The 25,258-nt window shown below is 42.5% G+C and overlaps 1 protein-coding gene across 1 annotated transcript in view; it reads left to right on the plus strand.

Moving 5' to 3' along the window:
* ZFPM2 (zinc finger protein, FOG family member 2) overlaps nucleotides 1-25,258 on the plus strand; it is a 588,691-nt gene that overhangs the window by 118,287 nt on the left and 445,146 nt on the right. Inside the window, exon 3 of the mRNA XM_073679761.1 lies at nucleotides 7,478-7,579. Within this exon, the coding sequence (XP_073535862.1) occupies nucleotides 7,478-7,579 (102 nt within the window). The remainder of the gene's footprint in view (nucleotides 1-7,477; nucleotides 7,580-25,258) is intronic.

Below are 25,258 nucleotides of genomic sequence, written 5' to 3' on the forward strand. Positions count from 1 at the left end.
TAAAGACTGTCCGGATAACCCCAAAAAGGCCATTTGCACCACATGCCAGGCCAGCATCAGCAGGGCAGCAAAACTACCAGCCTGACCACCACCAGCATGATCAGGCACATGACAGCAAAGCACCCGACTAGGTGGGCCGAACGCCAGGGCCCAGAAACAGTGTCTGCAGGTGACACCACTGCCTGTTCCGTTGTTGTGCTTGCACACCAATCCCCTGTCCATAGAGGAGGAAAAGATGCCTCCCGTCCTGCACCTGTCGTTTCACAATTGCCATCCACGTCTTTGTCGCAGCGCATCGTTCAGTTGTCCCTACTCTAGTCTTTGGAATGCAAGTGCAAATAAGCAGCCAACGTCCCACAGGCCACACTACTAAACTCACACATTTCTTGAATGCTTGTGCTTGAAATGTTGCCTGATAGACTCGTGGAGACGGAATCTTTCCACAACCTGATGGCGGCGGCTGTCCCTCGGTACTCGATCCCCAGCCGCCACTATTTCTCCCGGTGTGCCGTCCCCGCATTACACAAACTCGTGTCCCAGAACATTAGCCGTGCCCTCAACAATGCAGTTACTGGGAATGTGCAGCTAACCATGGACACGTGGACAAGTGCTTGTGGACAGGGATGGTACATCTCGTTGACGGTACACTGGGTTAATATAGTGGAAGCAGGGACCAGTCGGACCTTGGGACGGAACAAGTCCTCCCGACGGCGAGGATTGCGAGCTCTGGGTCATTCAGGGTTGCCCCTACATTCTACAGCTCCTGCACCTCCTCCTCTTCAGCCTCCATCTCCGAAATGGCCACATCAGTGGCAAGCCTGAAGCACTGCCTCGGCCAAGCGGCAGCAGGCGCTGCTGAAGCTAATATGCTTAGGGGACAAACCGCTCACCTTTGAAGAGTTGTTGATAGCTGTAACAGAGCAAGCAGATCTGTGGCTGTCAGCGCTGAACCTAGAGCCAGGCATGGTCGGGTGTGACAATGGCCGGAACCTGGTGGCGGCTCTGAAGCTTGGAGCATTTTTTTGGGGGGGGGGGGGGTATTTATTTTGTGTTATTTACAAGTCATTCCCCTGGAAAGAATGTTCCATAGCATTTTTTCCAGGAAAATCCATTTTGGTTTCGTTTTTGTATGTTTTATTGTGAGTCCGTAAAAGTGGTGTAATACTCTGACAACGTTGTTGACAACAGTGATCTGGGAGTCAGAAATGCTTCCAGGGGTCTTCCCCATGCTGTCCCCATGTAATTTCAGCACTGTTCCAATCGATTTGGGCAATTTGTAGGCCCCCTGCAGAACTCCGGGGGGGGCCACCGGAAAAATGCTTGAGTTTCCCATAGACTGACATTGGGCTCGTTGCTCGGGCCTAGCACTCGGGTATTCCAATGTGCTCGACCCGAGCATCGAGCACCCGAGCATTTTAGTGCTCGCTCATCACTAGTGCCTATCAAGTATGGAAAAAAAAAAAAGTTTTGTTACTGCCATAAAGAAATAAGTTGGAACTAAATCTACTTTGCCCAGTGCCAATTACGAATACGAAAAGCACATGTCAGAGTTCACGGTCCCTTTAAGAAATCTTTTGCGGTAACCACATAATAAATGTCATATGTGATTTTTAACTGCAAAGATAAAATACGCCGTGTTTATAACGACAGATAAGTGTATTTATACAATATCTTCCTTGTTATCTGCTTTAATTATTCCGGGTCTACCACAGTCCTGGATTTTATGCTTCTTCTATGAAATGTTTAACTTCCGCGCCGTCTTTCGCTCGGTTGCTTGGCAACGTGGGTATTCTTTAGGCGCACTGTGACCCTAAAGGTAAAGCAGAAACCGTTCGTGAAAATGTACTTATATTACAACCCAAATGGTCGTCCCTATGCTCTTAGCTGTGCATTAAATAATTCTCGCTAGAAACCATAATATAATAATATAATAAATTTCTGTCATCAGACTGCAGCGCAATCTACAAAAACTATCACCTTATCATAAACCGTGAGCTTCCGATAATATTCAGAAATGTTTATTTCTGTCAAATTTTTCATGTCCTGATAAAAGTTTTGTTGAGAACAATCACATTATAATTGAGATTTATTGTTATTAGCAGATGTCTTTGTATTAGAAACTGGACAGGAAGTCTGTTGTGCACTGTAAAATACCTTCCCCTATGAACTTAAACGGGTTATCTACCTTAGGTGAAAATGACTTAAATACATATATTTTGGGGCTGAAATTCATTTTTACAATTGGGTTTCATTAAAAATGTTTGCCCTGTTTGCTTTTTATAACCTCTATGTTGTACTTTCTATTACTGGCTGCAGAGTGAAATAAGAATCCATAAGTGAGCTAGTTGTGATAGTCTTACTGGAGAGTTTGTAGATGAACTGCTAGGCATCCTATCCCAGGAGCCGTCTCCAATGCATCACTCTGTCATTTGATCACTTTTCCTTCCTTTGCTCTGGATCTCTCTATCCACTGCCTCGGTCTCCTCTCTCATCAGGGACACCCACATCACGCAGGTCTGTTGACTAGTTAGACCTTAGGTCTGATTCTGTTGCATACTGGGCCCTTTCTGACCTCCTGACAGGAAGCTGTCTCTGTTCTTGCACTTTAGCCCCCCCCCCCACTCTGGGCTAGTCCCTATAATTTACCCTAACTCTCCCTACTGTTGGTCAAACTACAACGCTGTCACTAATAACGCATGTCACAAAACACATTACACATCATAACAATACGCCTTCAACGGGGAACCTGGGTAGTATGTCCATCTCCTTACACTTGTTTGTATGTATGTGGTGCTCTCCATTGAGGATTATGGGTCTTGTAGTAGCAGCTTTTGTTTCCTCAACTCCTGTAGACAGTGCAGTGAGCCCCATGCCGAGAAAGCCAACTCTCTAACTTGTGCCAAACAGGGATCAATAGAAAGCACTTTCCTAATATATGGGCATATTGTTTAGCTTTTTCTTATTAATATTCTTTAAAGGGGTGGGCCGAAACTAATATTGATTTTGATCCTAAATGTCTTTCTATTTATTTTAATAATATAATAGTTTTTCTAATATGGTTTAATTACAAAGTCCACATCGTTCCCTCTCCAATCTAACTGCTTTATTTTATCTTATTTTCTACTTATTTCCGTTTTGATGACACATTGTTTGAGAATCCCTAATACATGCTGGGATACTCAAAGGGATGTCACTACCGCAGAATCTGTCCCCACCCTAAAATGAAGCGTCATTAGTGACCATCTGATTCATGGGCTGGGTAAGTCCCTGTTGTACTGAACGTGTGTTCGGTTGTCAATTTGTCAATTCCGAGATATGCTCACTACGAGCTCCCTTCTTTCTGTGCAATATTCTTCACAGTGCACAGTGACAGTGCGCTCCCTCATCGGCTCTAATTAGCAACCGGCAACAGAGTGCAGTGTCAGTGCACATTGTAAGAAGAGAACATTACAATGCACCGCCCCCATAACAAACATTATTTTCAGGGACAGGGCTGGCCTCTGCTCACTGGGTTCTCTCATTACAATAAGCACTGACAGTGCGCTCTGTTGCTGGCTTATCTCTTCTAATTACAGCTGGTGAAGGAGCACACTGTGACTGTGCATTGAGAAGAACAGTGCTCAATAAGAAGGGATCTTGTACTGAGCATATGTTGTAATTGACAACCATCACATGCTCAGTACAGCAGGGACTAGACCAGCTCCTGAAACTGATGTCACTGATGATACTTTGTTCAGGATGGGGATAGAGGCTGTGATCACTGATGTCTCATTTGAGTTTCCCAGCATGTACTGGTAATTCTCAAACAAAGTGTGATCAAAACAGAAATAGATAAAAAAAAAAGCAGTTAGTTAAGAGTGAGAAGGGTAGGATTTTTTTTTATTAAACCATATTATAAAAATGTATTATATTATCAAAATAAATAGAGAGACATTTAGGGTGTATCTACTTTAAATGGATCAGTGAGTAAATATCCAGAATCAGCCCTTGCAACTTTCTTTTTATTGGCTTTCTTCTTCTTACTTGTTATATTATGTTAAGTCTATTTAGAAGGGTGAATTACAAGTTTAGCCTAAACAAACAAATGCATGTACTTGGAAGAAAAGCCAATTTGACTTTGGATGTTACCTTGCTGTAGGAGACGTTTGTGCAAATCGCCTATAAGCTTATTGACCTGAATCTTTGACTCCTTGTTTCGCAGGATATGGCTAGAATGAGGACACTGATAGATCACTGATTAGAGCTGATTGAACACCCCCCGTGTTAACAGCTTGCAGACCCCACCTGCAGGCTCCACATTATCTTTTCTGCCTAGATTTGTTATTTTCCAGGTCCGACCCCCTCGCTAGTGAGATGCTCCATCTTATTAATGTACAGCTTATTGTGTTTAGCGGTGCCGTAGTCAGCTGCCGTGAATACATAATTTATATATCAGGATACACCTTATATATGCATAATGTATAATAGCAAAACAATCTGGTGTTAGAGGACATTCATCAACAGCGTTGAAGGGTCTGTCAACCTAAAATGGCAAAAATTGCAAATTTATCAAAATTAGACATAATGGGGCATATGAAATATTAGATTTAGTGCAACTTGTTAGGTGTTTTTCTCTTTCTTCTACCACCCCATGGTTGTCTTGCTCTTAAATTAAGGCTTTCTTCACCGTATAAAACCGGTACTAGGAAAAACAGTACCGGTGTCATCAGTGTGCCATTTTTTACGGTATGGATAAGGATGAAATTACAAAGCTTCTCCTATACTTTGCAATATTAAACACTTTCGGCACACGGACAACATCCGTGTTTTTCACGGACCCTTAGACTTGTATTGGCTCTTGTCATCCATGCTGCTGGAAAAAAGCAGACATGTGAAGATCATAATAGGTTATAATGGGTATGTGTGGTATCCGTGAAAAAAATGCAGACATGTGAAGGGGGCTTAAAATATAGAGAAAAAGCTTTAAAGCAAGTTGTAACAGACTCATCTTGTAAAAGTCTGTAATACGTTGCCCATATAAATCTGTAAACCCCTGCTGTATGTCAAAGTACCTACAGTTTTAGATATGCAAATTATCTCTTCTCCAGAAAAGAGAAAGCTGTCTCTTCTGTGCCACCCAATGGAGGAAGCTACCCTCATCTGACGGTATCCAGATGAGCCGAGTTCATGTCCAATGAACTCAGCTCACCCCATGCACGTCACTGACAGCGTGGGAAAATTCTCCTGCTCAAGCGCTGAGCGCTGCCATCCAGCATGCCATCCTTCATAGACACTGCAGAGCACAGGCATGCTTGCGCTCTGCAGTGTCTCTGAAGGATGACAAGCTGGATGGCAGCGCTCAGCTGTGATCCAGCCTGTCATCTCAATGCCATCCCAGCGTGGGAGAATTCTCCTGCTCAAGCTCTGAGCGCTGAGAATTTTCCCGCGCTGTCAGTGACGTGCATGAGGTGAGCTGAGTTCATTGGACATGAACTCGGCTCATCTGGATGCCGTCACAGCCAAACACTGAGGAGCGCAAGCATGCCTGCGCTTCTCAGTGTCTGCCACATGGCAAGCTGGATGGCAGCGTTCTGCTGCGGTCCAGCCTGTCATGTGAATGTAGCAGAGCTGAAGCTGTCGTGGGAACCATGGAAAGGTAAGGATGATGTTGCTTTATTATTTTACTTTTATTGCAGGAGATCGTTGGCTTCAGCTGGAATGGGCGTGATGGTAAGTATGGTTTAATTTAGAACAATAAAGAATTGTGTGTTTATTTCAATTAAAGGACTTTATTCTGGGTGTTTGTGTTTTTTTGTAACTTTGACTATGGGGTTAGTAATGGGGGTGTCTTATAGACGCCTCTCCATTACTAACCTGGGCTTGATGTCAGCTGGCATTATAAGCTGACATCAACCCCAACCCTATTACCCCACTGCCACCGCTACAGGGCAGTGGGAAAAGCGAGGCTAAGTGCCAGAATTGGCGCCTCCTATGGATGCGCCATTTCTGGGGCGGCTGACGGCTGGTGTTTCTAGCCTGGGAGCGGGCCAATATTCATGGCACCCTTCCTGGGCTATTAATATTAGCCCACAGCTGTCTGCCTAGCCTTTGCTAGCTAATAAAATAGGGAGGGACCCCACGTCATTTTTTTGGGGGTCCCCTATTTTAATAGCTAGTAAAGGCTAGGTATTCAGCTGGGGGATGATATTAGTAGCCTGGGAAGCTCCGTGGGTATTACCCCCTTCCCAGGCTTCAAACATCTGCCCCAGCTGTCTGCTTAACCTCCGCTAGAGACTAAAATTACGGGGAACCCCACGCCAATTTTTTTTTTAATAAATCCTTTATTTTAACACTAAATGACAAGTATAGCAATCAACACTATCACTGTACTTCTTATATATGTGATTGACATGTTTCTATCTATCTAATCTATGTGTGATGCTCTATTCCTTCTTGTCTAAATTGTCGGGTACCGGTGTATGCCGCTGCTGAATTGCCGGCCGGCTTTTTTAAAGAGGGTGTCTTCTGAGCAGTTTGTCAGCTTTTGGACACCTTTTCTATATGTTTTTGTTTGCCTGCCATTGGTTTTAACGGTGTTCGACGGTGTTCTAAGGTGTTCGACGAACCGAACTGAACCCGAACACTACGGGGGTGGCTCCACACTATTGGAGACTCAGCTCTGTACTGTGGGAGAGTAAGTAAGGGGCCGTTTTTCTTTTTTTTTTTTAAACAAACTGCAGCCAGGGCAAAGGTGTTTAACCCCTTTAATGTTAATGGGTAGGGTATGTACTAGAGCAAAACAAAAATGGATGTGTTGCTTGGTCTAAAGTTTGCAGCCAATGAACAAATTAGTGCTTGACCCTTCTTTTCTGAAGTTGATATTACACCAGTAACTTGATGTCAGTCCGGTCCCTGTGGGGCTTCAAAGGTTAAAGAATATATTTAACCCCCTCCTTCCTGAACGTTCTGCTCCGTCTTTATGAACCTGAAAGAAAAGTTCTCATTTCTCACCAAGCAAACGCCATGATACAATTACTTTCTCTGCTTTCATCTGAACTCTAGTCGCAGTAGAAATAATATCCAGGCTCCAATTCGGAATCCATTTGTTTAATACTTCTTAAAGGAAATTGCAATATAGCAGAAGAGAAGAACACATATAATAAAAACTAAGATCACAGGAATACTGAAGGAGTGTGTACATAAAAGAAGAAATGTTTGCCAGACTTTTAAACAAAGGATTATAGCTTGCAGAAGGAATCAGATCTGAATGTAAAACACGCTCGGAGCAGTGCGACTATTATCCTCCTTAGGGGCCGGGCGGCCGGTGGATATTGTATTTCTTGTATAGCAATTTGCATGTTTCCATTACACTTATATGTACAAATCTATACGTCCGTCTGTGTGTACACTGATATATATATATACATATATATAATATCTTCGCAATCTGGGACTCTCCACTTTTAATCAATCACGTCCCTCTTTATTTGACTTTCAGCCGGTGAAGATGGCGGTCATGAAACAACAGAGTTGGATGGAGAGGCAATGTCAGACAAAACTTTACAAGCTGGGACACTGGCAGATGGCTGGGATGGACCAGGTGAGGGGAATTCTATTAGAATATATTACATGTTATTTGTGTTTGTTAACCCTTTGCTTATCCGGCGGTCTCATCGTTGCGACAGTGAGGAGATACTAGTCGTTATGGATCTAGAAACGGCTGCAGAGAACTGTATTGATCAGTGATAATATGTATGCTCGGGTCATATGATCCTTTATCTTCTGTTGACTTGCTAAGGGGGAACGCCAAATTTTTAGCGCTTCTTTAAACTTTATTTTAGAAGATTCTGCTTTACCCTTTAGCTCATTTGTGATAGGACGTCACACAGATCTGATGCCTCGGTTACATATGGTTATGTTGTTTAGTAATCTAGGTATTTATGATAATCAATAGCCACGTATAGAACTTGGTAGTTGCAGATAAGGATGGAATTTACTAATTTCTACTAAATGGCCCCCAAGAGCTAACTGATATAATGGTGTTGTATATCTGGTGCTCTTAAACGTGACGATAATTGACCTGTCTAAACAGGTTGCTAATCATCCAATGAGCGAGCGAAATGTTTTTTCATCAGATTCAATTATTTTTAAGGTTGCTTAAAAATCATTGTTCTCGGCAGCACATTGTCCTGAGTAAACAGGACTTGTGCTGCCAACAGAGTTGGGAGAATTCGATTCTCAGGACTCTGGTCCATCGACCTGGTCAGTATACAGTGACCGCTGGACAGGAGGCCTAAGAATTTCCTCTAACCTTCCGGCATTCCTGGCTCTTCTTTTGATTAGCCAACATCATCATTGTGGCATGGCACACATACCAATGTTTCGCCAGCCCGGTTAATCAAAAAAGGAGCCGAGATTACCAGGCGCCAGGTGGTAAGAGGAAATTCGCAGGCTTCTCTTTCAGTGATCACTGTGTACTGACCTGGCCATTGATCTGGAGTCCTACGAGTCGATTCTCCAGCTCGACATGCTGAGAACAATGGTATTCTGTGCCCACAGAACGAATGTGATAACGATCATTCTGTGAGTAGGTAAGTGTGGTCAGGCTATTAAATGACCGCCAATCGATTTGCAGTTAGAAACATAGAATCATAGAAGGTTAGAGTTGGAGGGCTCCTCCAGGGTCATCGTGTCCAACCCCCTGCTCAATGCAGGATTCACTAAACCATCTCAGACAGATATCTGTCCAGCCTCTGTGTGAAGACGTCCATCGAAGGAGAACTCACCACCTCTCGTGGCCGCCTGTTCCACTCATTGATCACCTGCAAAGTCAAAAAGTTTTTTCAAATATGTAATCTGTATCTTCTCCCAACGGTCTTGATCCGTCTAATAAAAATGAACCTTTATTCCCCATCCTCTCCTCTTGCTCTTATATGATGAGTTGACATGATCAATGTATAATTCTAAATAAATCACATGCATGTCGTTTCTACAGATCGAAGTGGAGGTATTTTATAGAGTTGTCCATTTTGGGCAATCTCTTTATTGGGAAGGGTCCCATGATGATTATCTGTCAATATTGAAGCAGCAAGTGTTCAGTTACCCTGAATCGCCATCAAACTGTGGAAATATAGCATTACACAAATCCCAGTAAAACCAACTCCCTACGTAATGTATCAACATGCTGGGTCCTCCAGCTCAAGAGATACTCTTTGTACTGGCCCTTATTGTTCCATTAGATGAGGTCCTGGAAAATGTGACCCCCCCCCCTCCATATTAATTTTTTGGGGAATAATTTTCTTTAACAATATACTGCTGTAAGCACATGGAAACATTCCATGAATAGAGAAAAATTAGTTAGTACCACTCTTGTACATGGATTTTGGCCGGTATTAGACTCTACTGCGGTCACTTGAAAGGAATTGAGTTGCAACGCCAGACATCGTCTATGGACCAGAGTGGACTATTACTGGACCGCAGCAGCCATCCTTTCCTAATTTCATATGATCTTTTTATGCTTTCTTCTTTAAGACTAAAGCTGGCCATACACATTAGACAATGATCGTTCAGCTGACAGCTATCTCTCCCGACTTCAGCGAGCCGCTTGTTCCTGTGTTCATTATGAGAGAGGTCTTACCAAAATAATCTGTCAGCGGCCTATCTCTGCGCCTAAAAAAAAGATGAGGTGATTGAATTGCACCTACCCCATACTTATGACATCATCTGTCAGGGGAGTCTTGGGAGGCTTCCATTATGTGGTCGGCTGATCTTGCCAAAATGGATGGTATCGGACAACTTTTATCAAATTTGCATGAGAGCTTTAAAACTAACCTCACGCAGAAATATTTAATGCTGACTTGTACTCATTACTTTGGCCATGACCCCACTATCAGTATTTGGCCAGTATTCAGTCAGTATTTTTTCTCAGGAGTGGGTGATAAATGCGGAATTGGTGACTTGTTTCTATTATACCTTTTCCTCACCTGGTTTTGGCTCCTACTCCTGAGAAAAAATACTGACCGAATACTGATAGTGGGGCCGTGGCCTTAGGGAGCATTCTAACATCCATACAAATTGGTCCGATATCGGACCGAAATACACGGACTGGCCGCGGGTCTCCCGACTCAAACATGTTACCGTCATATATTTCTATGAAGCTGTCACGTTTGGGTCAGGAAACCCGCAGCCATTCCCAGCATTGCCGTCCGATATCGGACCGATTTGTATGGATGTCTGAATGCTCATTGACTTTAAACAGTGTCATAGATCACTCGTTGAGCCAGTGTGCGAGTATTTTTAATCGAGCGGTGAAATACCTGTATAAATAGATTTTACTGGATAACCATAATGACACATCTATAATCCTTCTTTAAATACATACCATCTGATGTAGCAAGTCATTATTTATTTTTAATTCCTTTAAGAATTTGCTATATGGCTTTAATTAGCAGAGGTTTTTTTTTTGGAATATTAATGAGTTTCTCCTTTCCAACTTAGTGGGCGATAAAAGCTGTGAGCCATACTGCTCACTTGCTTTCTTAATGAATCTGGAAAATCATGATTTAGTGCTACATATCCAAATGAGCAGAAACTTTAAAGCATGAAATATCCCAAGTGTACCCAAGCTCTTGAGGGATAAGTTACAATCGGAGGTCCGCAAAACTGCTGCTAGTCCTCGTCTCCATGCATGGTCCTGTAGACACAATGGACTTTTTACACACTGAGATGGTAATAGCTTCCGATAAAAATTGAAATTTTGGATATTTTAAGCCATCTCTAAACTGACTAATTTCTAAAATGCTATAGGGTGTATTAAATGCTGAATATTTTTTATTTCCTTATTGTATCTGTTTTTGTTTAATATTTTTCTTCCAGTTGTCCATTTTTCTTCCATATTTGTTCTAGGTTAATATTCTTCACCTTGTGGTGTAGTGCCAGATTGGCCACTGTTGATTGGCAGGACAGAGATTGAATTGGCAGAATTTGACAGGTTATTCACAGTGTAACTCAGTAGGGGGCGACAGTGAGTTCAAAAATAATAAATGCTGGTTGTTTAAAGACAAATGTCTTTAATCAATATGGATGGGACAGGACAATAGATGAGACTGGACAAAAGGAAGGGGCACATAGACAACCATGGTGTATGATCCAATCCAATGGGCAGCATGGGGGCTCAGTGGTTAGCACTGCAGCCTTGCAGCACTGGGGTCCTGGGTTCAAATCCCACCAAGGACAACCTCTGTAAGGAGTTTGTATGTTCTCCCCGTGTTTGCGTGGGTTTCCTGCAGTTTCCTCCAACACTCCAAAGACATACTGATAGGGAGTGTAGATTGTGAGCCCCAATGGGGACAATGATGATAATGTCTGTAAATCGCTGTGGAATTAATGACGCTATATAAGCAATGCAAAATAAAAAAATAAAAGAACTAAACTTTCCTTGTTGATCCACTGCACCAAACATTTAGAAAAGAACTTTACACATGTACATAATTATTTATGTTATTTTCTTCTAAAAAAAAAGCATCTAAGCCTCTTTTTAAAAACCATTGATGGTTCCTGCAGTGACCAGCTCCTGAGGCAGACTATTCAACAGATTTATAGTTCTTACTGTAAAGAAACCTTGTATCCTCTGGAGATTGAACCTTTCTTTTTCCAGGTGGAGGGAGTGTCCCTTTTGGCTTTTGAGTATTCTTTTTGTATGGCCTGTTTTCTCAAGATCATACATGCAATTCTATTAGTCTTTCTTCATAGCTAAGATCATTCATGCTCTTTATCACTTTTATGGCTCTTCTTTGTACCTTTTCTAACTCCAGGGCATCCTTTCTATGAACTAGTACTGGTACCTACAACTGAACTGCATATTTCATATGAGGTCACAATTGTGATTTTGTAAAGTGGTGGCATTACGGCCCTGTCCCACAAGTCCATTCCGCTTTTAATAGATGACAATATCCTGCTAGCCTTAGAAGCTGCTGATTGACATTGCATGCAGTTATTTAGTCTGTGATCTACAAGTACACCCAGATCCTTCTCTACTAGTGACTCTCCTAGTTTTAATCCCCCTAGCCTGAATATTATTTGTGCCTACGTGTATAACTTTACATTTCTTCACATTGAATGTGGAATTATCTTTCCCAGTAGAACCAGATGAACTTTCTATGTCATCTAGAGCAGTAGTCTCCAATCTGTTGCTCTCCTTACCTGGAAGTTGACGTTTCACGGAGTTTGACCTCACTCAGCGGCATCTCCACCTTCTTGACAGAATATGACTAATTAGTATATTGAGTGAGCAATCAATAGACCTCATTTTCTGCACGTTGACACATTGAGTTGAATTGTAACTTTTGGAGACTGCAGAAACAAAACAATCAGGTACTTAAAGCATTTTGGGGAGCAAACCCGAGCAAATAGCAGTCCACGGGCCATATTTGGCCCTTATCTGTTCCTATCCAGCCCTTGGACTGAAACAGCCAAAAGGCTGGAAATCAAATGCAACATTGTATTTTGCATCTGATCTGCATAGACGCATTATGATGTTTAGACGCAGGTCAGCGGCACTCTCGAAATTGGAGAACAAAGGGAAGAAAGCAAGTATGGGAGCAAGAAAAAGGGCGGAAAAGGAGAAAGAAAGGAAGAGAGAGGTATTGTGATAGAGACAAAGAGACAAAGATTGTGACCATGGGAGAGATCATAGTAAGGACTGCAGCCAATCAAGTTTATTATGTTTAGAGCTGAATAGAATCTTTATAATTTACAATTTTTTATTTACTTTATAAAAACAAGTAAATTATATGGTTTTGATTAGCTGCTACAGGTTGCAATAAGCCCTATCATAACTTGTATTAAAGAGGTTTTCGGGACTTTAACATTGATGGGCCATCCTTAGGATAGGTCATCAATGTCTGATCAGTGAGAGTTTGACACCCGGCACCTCCACCTCCTTAGGATAGGTCATCAATGTCTGATCGGTGAGAGTTTGACACCCGGCACCTCCACCTCCTTAGGATAGGTCAACAATGTCTGATCGGTGAGAGTTTGACACCCGGCACCTCCACCTCCTTAGGATAGGTCATCAATGTCTGATCGGTGAGAGTTTGACACCCGGCACCTCCACCTCCTTAGGATAGGTCATCAATGTCTGATCGGTGAGAGTTTGACACCCGGCACCTCCATCGATCAGCTGTTTTCAGTTTCGGCGGCTAACGGAACTGCTCAGTTGCAAAGCCGCACAGCTCTGTCGAGGGAATAGCCATGGCAGGGTACTGCACATCCACTCACTATTGATAGGGGCAGTTGTGTAGTACCTGGCTGTGGCCACTATTCTGTTGACAGAGCTGTGCTGTGCCGCTCCGTAACGGAGCAGTTTTGACTGACAGCGACAACAGCTGATCGGTTGGGGTAGCGAGTGTCGCACCCCCACTGATCAAACATTTATGACTTATCCTAAGGATAGACCATCAGTGTTAAAGTCCTCTAAAAACTATTACTAAGTGAAAAAATTATTACTGAGCAGAATTAAATTTGGCCTATTGGTGCAACCCACCTCAACAGTCATGGTCTCTGAAATGGCCCCTTGGGAAAATGAATTGCCCATCCCTGGATTAGAGTCATAGATCAAACTCCTCCATTCAAATCAATGGGCCCATGAACAAAACAGACAGTGTCTCATGTAAACGCTGTGCAATTAGTATCTGTTTAATGGATAGGAGAAGCTCAGAATTTTTATTTTTTGTGTGTGATAAATCCAGATTGCCACACTGATGTAAAAAACTAACACTCGGATGATAATCTGATCATTGGTCTGTTTTTTTTTTTTATTCCACAAGAATAAAACTGACGTCAGAATGAAGCCTAAGGCCGGGTTCACTCGAGCGTAGGCAAAATTGTCCGTTTTTCATCCAGATAAAACTGAGGTTTTTGCATCCGTATTGTGTTCCATATGGTCGTTTTCCATCTCATTGTTGAATCCGTATGCCCTTTTTTGGTATTCAGTTGTTGCATGGACAATTTAATAAATAATAAAGCAAAAATGCAGTTTTCTATCTTAATAATTGTAATGGATCTGTAAAAAAACCACGACATGTGGATGGTGACCTGTATGTGATCCGTTTTTTTACGCACTCATTGACTTATAATGGACAAGTCTAACCAGAGTAGCGAATGCTCCATAGGGCAGTGTGGTGGCTCAGTGGTTAGCACAGTGGGTCAGTGGTTCATTCTAACCAAGGACAACATCTGCAAGGAGTTTGTTTGTTCTCCCCATGTGTCACGGGTATGTCAGGTGTGACAGACACTCGTTCTGGGTCCAGCTGTAGAAGGTCATTGCGCTTGGCTCTGTAGGCACCTTCTTGACCTTTTCATCTCTGTAGTGTAGTGATATCCTTCTCCATCTAGGACCTAGCAATGACCTCCACCTTCTGCTGCTAATTGACACACACTTGCTGGATGTTTAAATACCTTCAGTCTCTCCAGAGAGTTGCAGGTGATAGCTCTATGTTCCTCTGTCCAGGCTTGAAGTGCTAGTAGTCAGCTAGTGTCTTCTTGGAGTTCCCTTGGAGGATAGTTGGCGTGATCTCTCTGGTGTCTTCTCAAGCTAAATGTTTCCCTTGTCTGTTTTCCTGTTTGTCTTTAGTTGCAGTGGGGGGTGACTAGTGCTCACCCCGTCCCCTCCCTATCTAGAGCCTATCGCTAGGGACAGTCAGGGATTAGGTTTCCTGCTCGGCGATAGGTGTGGAAGCTATTTAGGGACCTTAGGGGAGTCAGGGTGACTGTCAGATCTGCCTAGGGGTCTCCACTCCCCCTTTCCCTAATATTTGGGCTTCCTCTCCCTCTTCCCATCGTTGTACACTCATTCTTTTCCTCCCCTTGCGTGACACTGTGTTTGCGTGGGTTTTCTCCATGTTCTCCGGTTTCCTCCCACACTCCAAAGACATTATACTGATAGGGAGTCTAGATTGTGAGCCCCAATGGGGACAGTGCCGATAATGTCTGTAAAGTGCTGTGGAATTAATGGTGCTATAGTAAAATAAACAAATAAATCGGTCCATGGCTAAAATAATTAATGTGAATGACTCCATTGCAGGGGTGGACATATCATTGGTGCAACCTGTGCAGCCGCACAGGGGCCCGAGAGGTAAGGGGGCCACTACCACCTCTAAATATGGTGGAATTTTGCACTATGATGAGCTATTAAACTGCACAGGGCCCATATGCTGTACTTGCACTGGGGCCCTTTTCGGTCTGTGTCCGCCAATGCTTCATTGACCTGCATTGTGCTGTATCCTACATGTTTTGCATACGGACAGATGTTTAGTACGTTCATCTGAACGATCCCTTAGACTGACAAAAAACACGTAACGCACAAATTTAACCAAAACCATTGCTAATAGCATCCGTGAAACCTAAGACGGAGGCTGAGATTAGCAGTCCTGCTTTCCATTTCTTTTTTCTTCTGATTGCAAAAATGTGCTAGATAGAAAATCTACAGAAATGCCATTTGATGTAAATTAAAAAAAAAAAAAAGAAGAAAAAAGAAAAAGAAAAAGCCCCCCTGAAACATAGCGAACAGTAGAGATAGTTTGACAGTAAGAGGAATATTGTGAAGACGGAGAAGAAATCATAGAAAGGCTGTGTGTTACCCTGACAGTGAATCAGTATTATCTCTGCTATCAGATAATGCAGTTATCATTAATTTTCACATTTGCATTTCAATCTTTAGAAGGAAATGACTCTTGCCGGATGAAGATAAGAGCTCTGTACCACTATAATGAACCATCATTTCATCACTGCGCTTTGTATCCCTATGAAAATGAGGCTGGGGAGGGTGGTCATAGAAAACATTATAACAAAGTGTCAAAAATTACTACAGACTTCCAAGCCCTTTATAAAACAAGAGGCAGCCTAAATAAATCTTCTGTTGTGAAGTGGATATCAGATTATTAGAAGAAAGCTGCCGTCTCTGTCGGGAAGAGAAAACAGAGGAGGAGGAAAGGCTTTGAGCTCCGGTCCCTCTCTAACCATGACCACTATTTCAAGGACCTGGAACGCAGCAGGTTAAAGGAATAAACCCCCATATGGGCCAGGAGCAATGGAGGCAAATTAATTCTCTAACAGAAAGGCTGTATTTTTCCTTTTTACATCTGATCTAGATCCTATTCACGTAATCTGCACATTACCGAGTTACTTATACATATCGATTTATAGAACTAATATGCAATATTATACATTTATATACAGTATATACTGGAGATCAGGGAATACATTTACAGGATCTTGGTATAGCTGCCACATCGGCATTCTGTGACTGATGAATGGATGGATACATGGATGGATGGATAGACTAGACATACATAGATAATAGATAGATAGATAGATAGATAGATATGGGATGGATAGATAGATAGATAGATAGATAGAAGAATAGATAGATAGATATGGGATGGATAGATGATAGATAGATAGATATGAGATAGATAGATAGATAGATATGAGATAGATAGATAGATATGAGATAGATAGATAGATAGATAGATAGATAGATAGATAGATAGATAGATAGATAGATAAATAGAAACAAAAGATGAAAGCAGCTCTCCAAAAATAGTGCAAATTGTAGGACTTTAATGGCCCGTGTGGTTACATTTTGGCTCATAGCGTGAACCTTTTTCAACCTTTCACATTATGAACCTAAACGTCGCCCCATGGGCCATTAAAGTCCTTTAGTTTGCATTATTTTTGGAGAGCTGCTTCCATCTTTTGTTTCTACTATTCAGGTTAGGCTGTTGCCTGTGAAGCTTTGCACCCCCTTTGCTCTCTTTTTTGATATGTTACTGGTGCTGGGTCTTTTTTTTCTTTTTGTAGATACATAGATAGATAATAGATATATGGATAGATAATAGATAGATATTAAATAGATAATAGATATATGGATAGGTAATATATAGATATTAGATAAATAATAGATATAGATATACAGTAGATATAGATAGATAGATAGATAGATAGACAGAGAGATAGATAGATAGACAGAAATATAGATAGATAGATAGATAGATAGATAGATAGATAGATAGATAGATAGATAGATAGATAGATAGATAGATCCTCACTGCTGGAGATATCTCTCCAAATCCTGGTCCTCCTCGCCATATCCCCACAGTTACTTCTACCTCCTATCCACGACCTTCCACAAACTGTCGCAACCCTTCTAACCTCATACCCATCCAACTAATCCCCACTTCCTTAGTTGCTCTAACAGGAGCGCTATGGAACACTCGCTCTGTCTGCAACAAACTTTCCTACATCCACGACCTTTTCATTACTAACAAACTTTCCTTCCTCGTCATTACCGAAACCTGGCTCACCCCCTCTGACACAGCCTCCCCAGCTGCACTTTCATATGGCAGATTCCACCTTTCCCACACACCCCGCCCCAACGGCAAACATGGCGGAGGAGTAGGTTTTCTCCTGTCAGATACCTGCGCTTTCACCCAAATATCACTGCCACCCTCTGTTACACTCCCCTCTTTTGAGGTGCACTGTGTGCACATCTATTCCCCCTCTGACCTCCAACTGGCCGTCATTTACCGACCCCCAGGGCTAGCCACTACTTTCTTAGACCACTTCACCACCTGGCTGCTTCACTTCCTTTCCACTGACATCCCCACTATCATAATGGGTGACTTCAACATCCCCATTGACACTTCCCACTCGTCTGTCTCTAAGCTCCTATCCCTCACTTCCTCCTTGGGCCTTGCTCAATGGTCTTCCGCAGCTACTCATAAAGATGGCCACACACTGGACCTCATCTTCACCCGCCTCTGTTCCCTATCTAACTCACCACTCCCTCTCTCTGACCATAACCTCCTCACATTCTCTACCCTTTCCTCTCCAAGTGCACAATCCCCACTCCACAAACTTACACACGCTCGCAGAAACCTCAAAACACCTTGACCTACACTCACTCTCTGAATCCCTTCTCCCTCTTACAGACATAAATTCCTTACACAATGCAGATGTTGCTGCGGCTTCATATAACACCACAATAGCTGCAGCTCTCGACTCGATTGCCCCACTCACACATACCAAATGTCGCACAATCAACAGGCAACCCTGGCACACCAAACTTACTAAAGAACTGCAACGGGCCTCCAGGGTTGCAGAGAGGAGATGGAAAAAGTCTCACTCCATCGAGCACTTCATCGCATTCAAACAATCCCTCACTATCTTCAAGTCTGCGCTCACTACAGCAAAACAAACCTACTTCTCATCTCTCATCTCCCTGTCTCACAACCCTAAAGAGCTATTTAACACTTTCAATTCTCTCCTTCGTCCCCCAGCACCTCCTCCCTCTTCTCTCATCTCAGCCGAAGACTTTGCCTCATTCTTCAAGCAGAAGATTGACACCATCAGACAAAGCTTTTGCCTAAAGCCCGCACAACCCCTCCTCATATCTACTCAACCTTCCTCCTCCAAACCCCACTCCTCCACCATTACAGAAGGTCAAGTCTCCTCTTTACTCTCCAAATCACACCTCACCACTTGCGACCTTGACCCAATCCCATCCCACCTCATCCCTAACCTTACCACAGTCTTCATCCCAACCCTAACCCACCTCTTCAACCTGTCACTAACAACCGGTGTCTTCCCCTCATGTTTCAAACATGCCGCAACCACACCCATCCTCAAAAAGCCCTCCCTTGACCCATCCTCTCTGACTAGCTACCGCCCCATATCACTTCTCCCCTTTGCCTCAAAACTACTAGAACAACAAGTCCACCTTGAACTGTCCTCCCACCTCTCCTCCTGTTCCCTCTTCGACCGCCTGCAATCTGGCTTCCGACCGCATCACTCGACTGAAACTGCCCTGACCAAAGTCACCAACTACCTACTAACTGCCAAATCCAAGCGACACTACTCCATCCTCCTCCTTCTGGACCTGTCATCTGCCTTCGACACAGTGGACCATTCCCTCTTACTACAGATTCTCTCTTCTCTTGGCATCACGGACTTGGCCCTATCTTGGATCTCCTCATACTTAACAGACAGGACATTCAGCGTCTCCCACTCACGCACCACCTCCTCATCTCGCCCCCTATCTGTCGGTGTCCCCCAAGGTTCAGTTCTAGGACCTCTGCTCTTCTCCATCTATACCTTTGGCCTGGGACAGCTCATAGAGTCTCACGGCTTTCAGTATCACCTCTAATGCTGATGACACACAGATCTACCTCTCTGAACCCGATATCTCCTCCCTACTAACCAAAATCCCACAATGTCTGTCCGCCATCTCATCCTTCTTCTCTGCCAGATTTCTAAAACTCATCATGGATAAACCAGAGTTTATCATCTTTCCACCCTCTCATTCATATCCCCCATCTAACCTATCCATCAACGTCAATGGCTGTTCACTCTCCCCAGTCCCACAAGCTCGCTGCCTTGGGGTAACCCTGGACTCTGATCTCTCCTTCAAACCACATATCCAAGCCCTTTCCACTTCCTGCCGACTCCAACTCAAAAATATCTCCCGGATCCGTGCATTCCTCAGCAAAGACTCTGCAAAAAGTGCATGCCCTCATCATCTCCCACCTCGACTACTGCAACCTCCTGCTCTGTGGCCTCCCTTCCAACACTCTTGCACCCCTCCAATCTATCCTAAACTCTGCTGCTCGATTAATCCACCTGTCCCCCCGCTATTCCCCAGCCTCCCCCCTCTGTCAATCCCTTCACTGGCTCCCCATTGCCCAGAGACTCCAGTTCAAAACCCTAACCACGGCATACAAAGCCATCCACAACCTGTCTCCCCCATACATCTGTGACCTAGTCTCCCGGTACTTACCTGCACGCAACCTCTGATCCTCACAAGATCTCCTTCTATACTCCCCTCTTATCTCCTCTTCCCACAATCGCATACAAGATTTCTCCCGTGCATCGCCCCTACTCTGGAACTCTGTACCCCAACACATCAGACTCTCGCCTACCATGGAAGCCTTCAAAAGAAACCTGAAGACCTACCTCTTCCGACAAGCCTACAACCTGCAGTAACCACCGCTCCACCACATTACTGCATGACCTCCTCTACCCTCACCTACTGTACCCTCACCCATCATTTGTAGACTGTGAGCCCTCGCGGGCAGGGTCCTCGCTCCTCCTGTACCAGTCGCTGACTTGTTTTGTTAAGATTATGTAAATGTTTTTGCTATGTATATCCCTATCACATGTAAAGCGCCATGGAATAAATGGCGCTATAATAATAAATAATAATAATAATAGATAGATAGATAGATAGATAGATTTATGGATGAATGGATGGATACTTTTCTAGAATAACAATATATACGGTATATAATTTTACAATAGTAATTAGTCAGGAGTGCACATTGGCAGAAAATTATTAGATATCTAACTGGAAAACAGAAAATTAGATTTGAACATATAGGAAAGGGTTCTGGAACTGAATGCTCGGATCCTACGGGTGGATTTCCGTGTAATATATTTTGCTGCAAAAATTTATTTGGCTGAAAATCTGTTCATTTGATAAATCTGAATGTGACTGTTTTGACAGCAAGTAAAATGAATTTGTAGAAGTTCTATTTAAATAAAATTAAATGGGAGAGTCGAAGAGAAAAAACAAAACAAAATCTGCCTCACGTGAATCCACAGTAAGGGACCCTCTACCCAATATGGGAAAACCAGCAAAATAAAGGATGCTACGGCCATCATAACAATTCATCAGTTTTAGTTGCTGTTAATGGAGGAATTTGCCTGGTGCTAAAACAGATAGACCTAAGTCATCTTTACATTGATACAAGTTTCCGATCTAGATGGATGGATAAATAGATAGATATTGGGTAGATAGATAGATAGATAGATAGATAGATAGATAGATCCTTTTTGAAACCTATAATTTCACTATCATAGGAAGGGAAGAGACATTAAATGCTTCAAAATATATCTTCCATCTTTGTGCTGTAACTTGTACTCCATATAAAATATTTACTGATTGCTTCATTAATACTGCGGTATGATAAATGTGCCATATATTTCTATAATGTATGACATAAAGTGTTCGTATTGATGCCCTGGTGTCAACTTTCGTTCCACTTGCTCGCCTGCATTCTGGATTTTTGCTAATTTTCCCCTAGAGATAAAGTGTTGAAATTTAGGTCTTATGTTTGGCTCAGAACTTCACCCCGAGATACACCGAAAAGCCACAAATATTCCATAGGGAAATCTTTCTTCTTTTATGAATGTTATAATAAGAGAAATGTTAGTCACACAGAGAACATGGTCACAGGTATTAATGCCAAGTACAACCTGATCTTCTTATTGAAATAGGGCATCTATCTATCTATCTATCTATCTATCTATCTATCTATCTATCTATCTATCTATCTATCTGTCTATCATATTTGCTTCAGTTCCTACCATTAGCCTTAGGCCTCATTCACACATCCATGCTGCACATATGTTTGGTATCCATTTTTCATGGATAGAACACGTCCCATTATATGTACAATCCATGTTTAACATTACAACGTATAGGAGAAACTTTGTACTTTCTTTCTTTCCTTATCCATCCTTGAATAATACTGATGGCACTGATGTTAAAAACAGACACACAGATCATACACTGAAGGAAAACACTGATGACACATTGATGGTGAAAGTAGACACACTGACACACGGATGACACATAGATAACACACTAACACACGGATGACACACTGATGACACACTGACACACGGATGACACAGGGATGACACAATGATGACACACTGACACACGGATGACACACTGACGACACACGGATTGACACACTGATGATACACCGACACATGGATGACACACTGATGGATGACACACGGATGACACAGGGATGACACAATGATGACACACTGACACACGGATGACACACTGACACATTGACACACGGATGACACACTGACACACGGATGACACACTGACGACACACGGATTGACACACTGATGATACACCGACACATGGATGACACACTGATGGATGACACATGGATGACATACTGATGATACACTGACACACGGATGACACACTGACAACACACGGATTGACACACTGATGATACACCGACACATGGATGACACACTGATGGATGACACACGGATGACATACTGATGATACACTGACACACGGATGACACACTGACAACACACGGATTGACACACTGATGATACACCGACACATGGATGACACACTGATGGATGACACACGGATGACATACTGATGATACACTGACACACGGATGACACACTGACGACACACGGATTGACACACTGATGATACACCGACACATGGATGACACACTGATGGATGACACACGGATGACATACTGATGATACACTGACACACGGATGACACACTGACACATGTATGACAGATGGATGACACTTGTATGGCACACTGATGACACACGAATGACACACTGATGGATAATACACTAATGACACACGGATGGAAAACACTGATGACACCGGTAGCATTTTTTCATGCACATGTTTAAACACAGATGTGTGAATGAAGCCAAAGGCTGATTTTTATCAGTGCTGGACCCTACGTGCCCTTTAAATTTGTAGGCATTTAGCCTGGGCATGACAGGCCTATTCTCAGATGAGACCCTAACTCTACAGGCTCTCCCCTCGGTGTGCATGGGCCTCTGTTTCTAAAGACACAAGTGTGCTCACCTCACCAATGAAAATAAAAGGGAAGCCATATGACCCAACAATGTTGGTGACTGTGACTGAAATATGGATGATGTATGTGCTTAAGTTTCATCCATGTGACAGGAGTAAGTACATAGGGACCACACCATATTTGAGCCCCCTGGTATGCTGCAGTTGCCATACAATCCAGAGGTTGTGCTACAGGGAAGTCACAGTAAAGTCAATCCAATAAGCCCATCTACGGTGTTGCCAGAGGCTCGGAGAAGTGGTCAGCTCCAGGGGAGAGGGTCTGATAATCTGAATTTACAGTAGAAAGCCATTGTGCAATCCCATATCCTGATACGTGACTACATCAAGAGATGGATCAGATGTACGTCACACGTATGGATGTGATCGGTGGACGAGGTCCTGCTGTGTAACCGCCACTCACTTCTTAGCTTGTGTTTTTTGGCTGCTTCTTCCAGTATTTCTTTTTCCTTTCCTTGCGATACAGTAAGAGGATTGACAAGCTAATACCAGCAGCCAAAGGGCTCAAAGGGTGAAGAGGTTAAATAGATTGGAGTTCTATATTGAATGGTTATCCCCAGGATGCCTGGACATCTCAAGTAACGATTTCCACTTGCAATGACCTTCACTGTGTCGATGGCTTTTCCATTGTTGTCGCTTGTTAGACAATTCAGTAGAAGTCAATTGATGCTTTCTGCTTACAGTTATTTTCACTATGTCGCGGAACTAAAAATGGCAAATTGCTTCGAAACTGTCCAGTTTATCAGTCTTTTATGGTTTATTATACTATTTGGATGTTGAAATTCAACACATGGACGGATGAACAATCACAGCATGCCTCGTCCGAGCAGTGGACTTCAGAGATCGTATTATAAATTCATCTATATTGTTGTTTGGGGACAAGACAATTTACCTGGACCTTAGATGACTCTTCAGGAGTTCTATCTTAACCCCTTCCCAAAATGGCAATTTTTTCAATTTTTGCTCTTTTGTTTTTTTCCTCCCTTTCTTCCTAGAACCATAATTTTTTTCCCTATCCACATAGACATATGAGGGCTTGTTTTTTTGTGGGACAAGTCGTAATTTTGAATAACACCATATTTTACTATTCAATTATTGAAAAACTAGTCCAAGTTCGGTGGAAAAAAATGCAATTCCACACTAGTTTTTTGGGATCTATTTTTACGGCGTTTATTTTGTTGTAAAAATGTCCTGGCATCATAATTCTCCAGGTCAGTATGATTACGATGATGCCAAACAGGTATTTTTTTTACTTATTTATTTTTTATTTAATATCACTGTTCCCCCTCACTTCACAATGACCTTTGTACACGCACATTAGATGCATCAATGAAAAAGACTGCTGCTAATGTACATGTGTATTTCCTGAAAGGACAGGAAGTATCAATCCAGAATAACCCCAGTGGCCCATATAGGAAAATTAGAAGATTTATATATTTTTAAATTCTTATTGTTTTAAAAATATATCTTTTAATGAAAAACTGATTTTGTGGGTGATTTTATAAGTATGGATTCCTTTCAAAGCCTATAATGCACTCACTAGTTTATAATGATGAGGAAGCAGTTGAGACATTAAAGATTATTAGCAGTTAATGAGCTGAGTAAAGGGGAGGATGTGTTGAAGAATTGTTCTTTGTATTATACCGCATCACAGTATTTTGCAGTATTATTTTTTTCTGGGGGGGGGGGGTTGTCATCTTCAATGAACAATATATGTAATTAATGCTTTGGACCCCCAATTAATTCACAGATAATGCAACCAATTCAATATAGTTTACATTATACCATCACATCAAAAGTGTTTGGTGCTTCTAGCTTAAGAAGATGATTCAGTGATGGCGGCATTGCTTATTTCTTGGCTTTCCAAGATATAACGACCACCTCTTTATTGTCTGTAAATCCAGTCTTGTCATCCTATAGAGGTGGTCCTCAACTCTTCTCCATAGTAGTCTTAATAAGGGTCACGCCCACTTGGCTAATTAGATTTACCAACAGAAAATAGGTGGCCATATCTCAGGAACAGAGAACAAAGAATAGTCTCATTTGCACCAGGTAAAAAATGACATATTATTGGCAAATGAAAGATCCACTTTAGTTTTAACCCCTTCATATGCACTTTAGGGAGTTGCATAATGGATGAAAATTTCTAGCTAGCAACATGGTTGTTTTTCCAATTTAGAAGACCTTCTGAAATACTTTTCTGGTAAATTCTGAGATAATAGAGCCTGGTCTCTCGTCAGGATCATAATCTGCCCAGAATAGAGATCGTTTAGAATCTCACTTTCTCTCTGGAGGACGCGGCTCTTACCAGAATTACACTTAGGGGGTGATTCATTATGGTGTCTACCCCCATCATCTGAAGAAAACACATTAATTCGGAAGTTGTGAAAAAATATTGCGACTTGTCGGTAGTCCCGGCCAGCTATGCTGCTATGAGCGTAGAATGGGCAGGACATGGGTGGGATGGGGCGTGGTCACATCCGCCCCTCAAATTCTTCATAGGTTATGCCACTAAAAAGACAAAACTTACTCCAGAAGCTCCAGAGTTGGAGAACA

Source organism: Phyllobates terribilis, unplaced genomic scaffold (assembly GCF_046119375.1).
Source record: "Phyllobates terribilis strain yellow unplaced genomic scaffold, ASM4611937v1 Scaffold_4__5_contigs__length_816908805, whole genome shotgun sequence".
NCBI classification, from domain to species: domain Eukaryota; kingdom Metazoa; phylum Chordata; class Amphibia; order Anura; family Dendrobatidae; genus Phyllobates; species Phyllobates terribilis.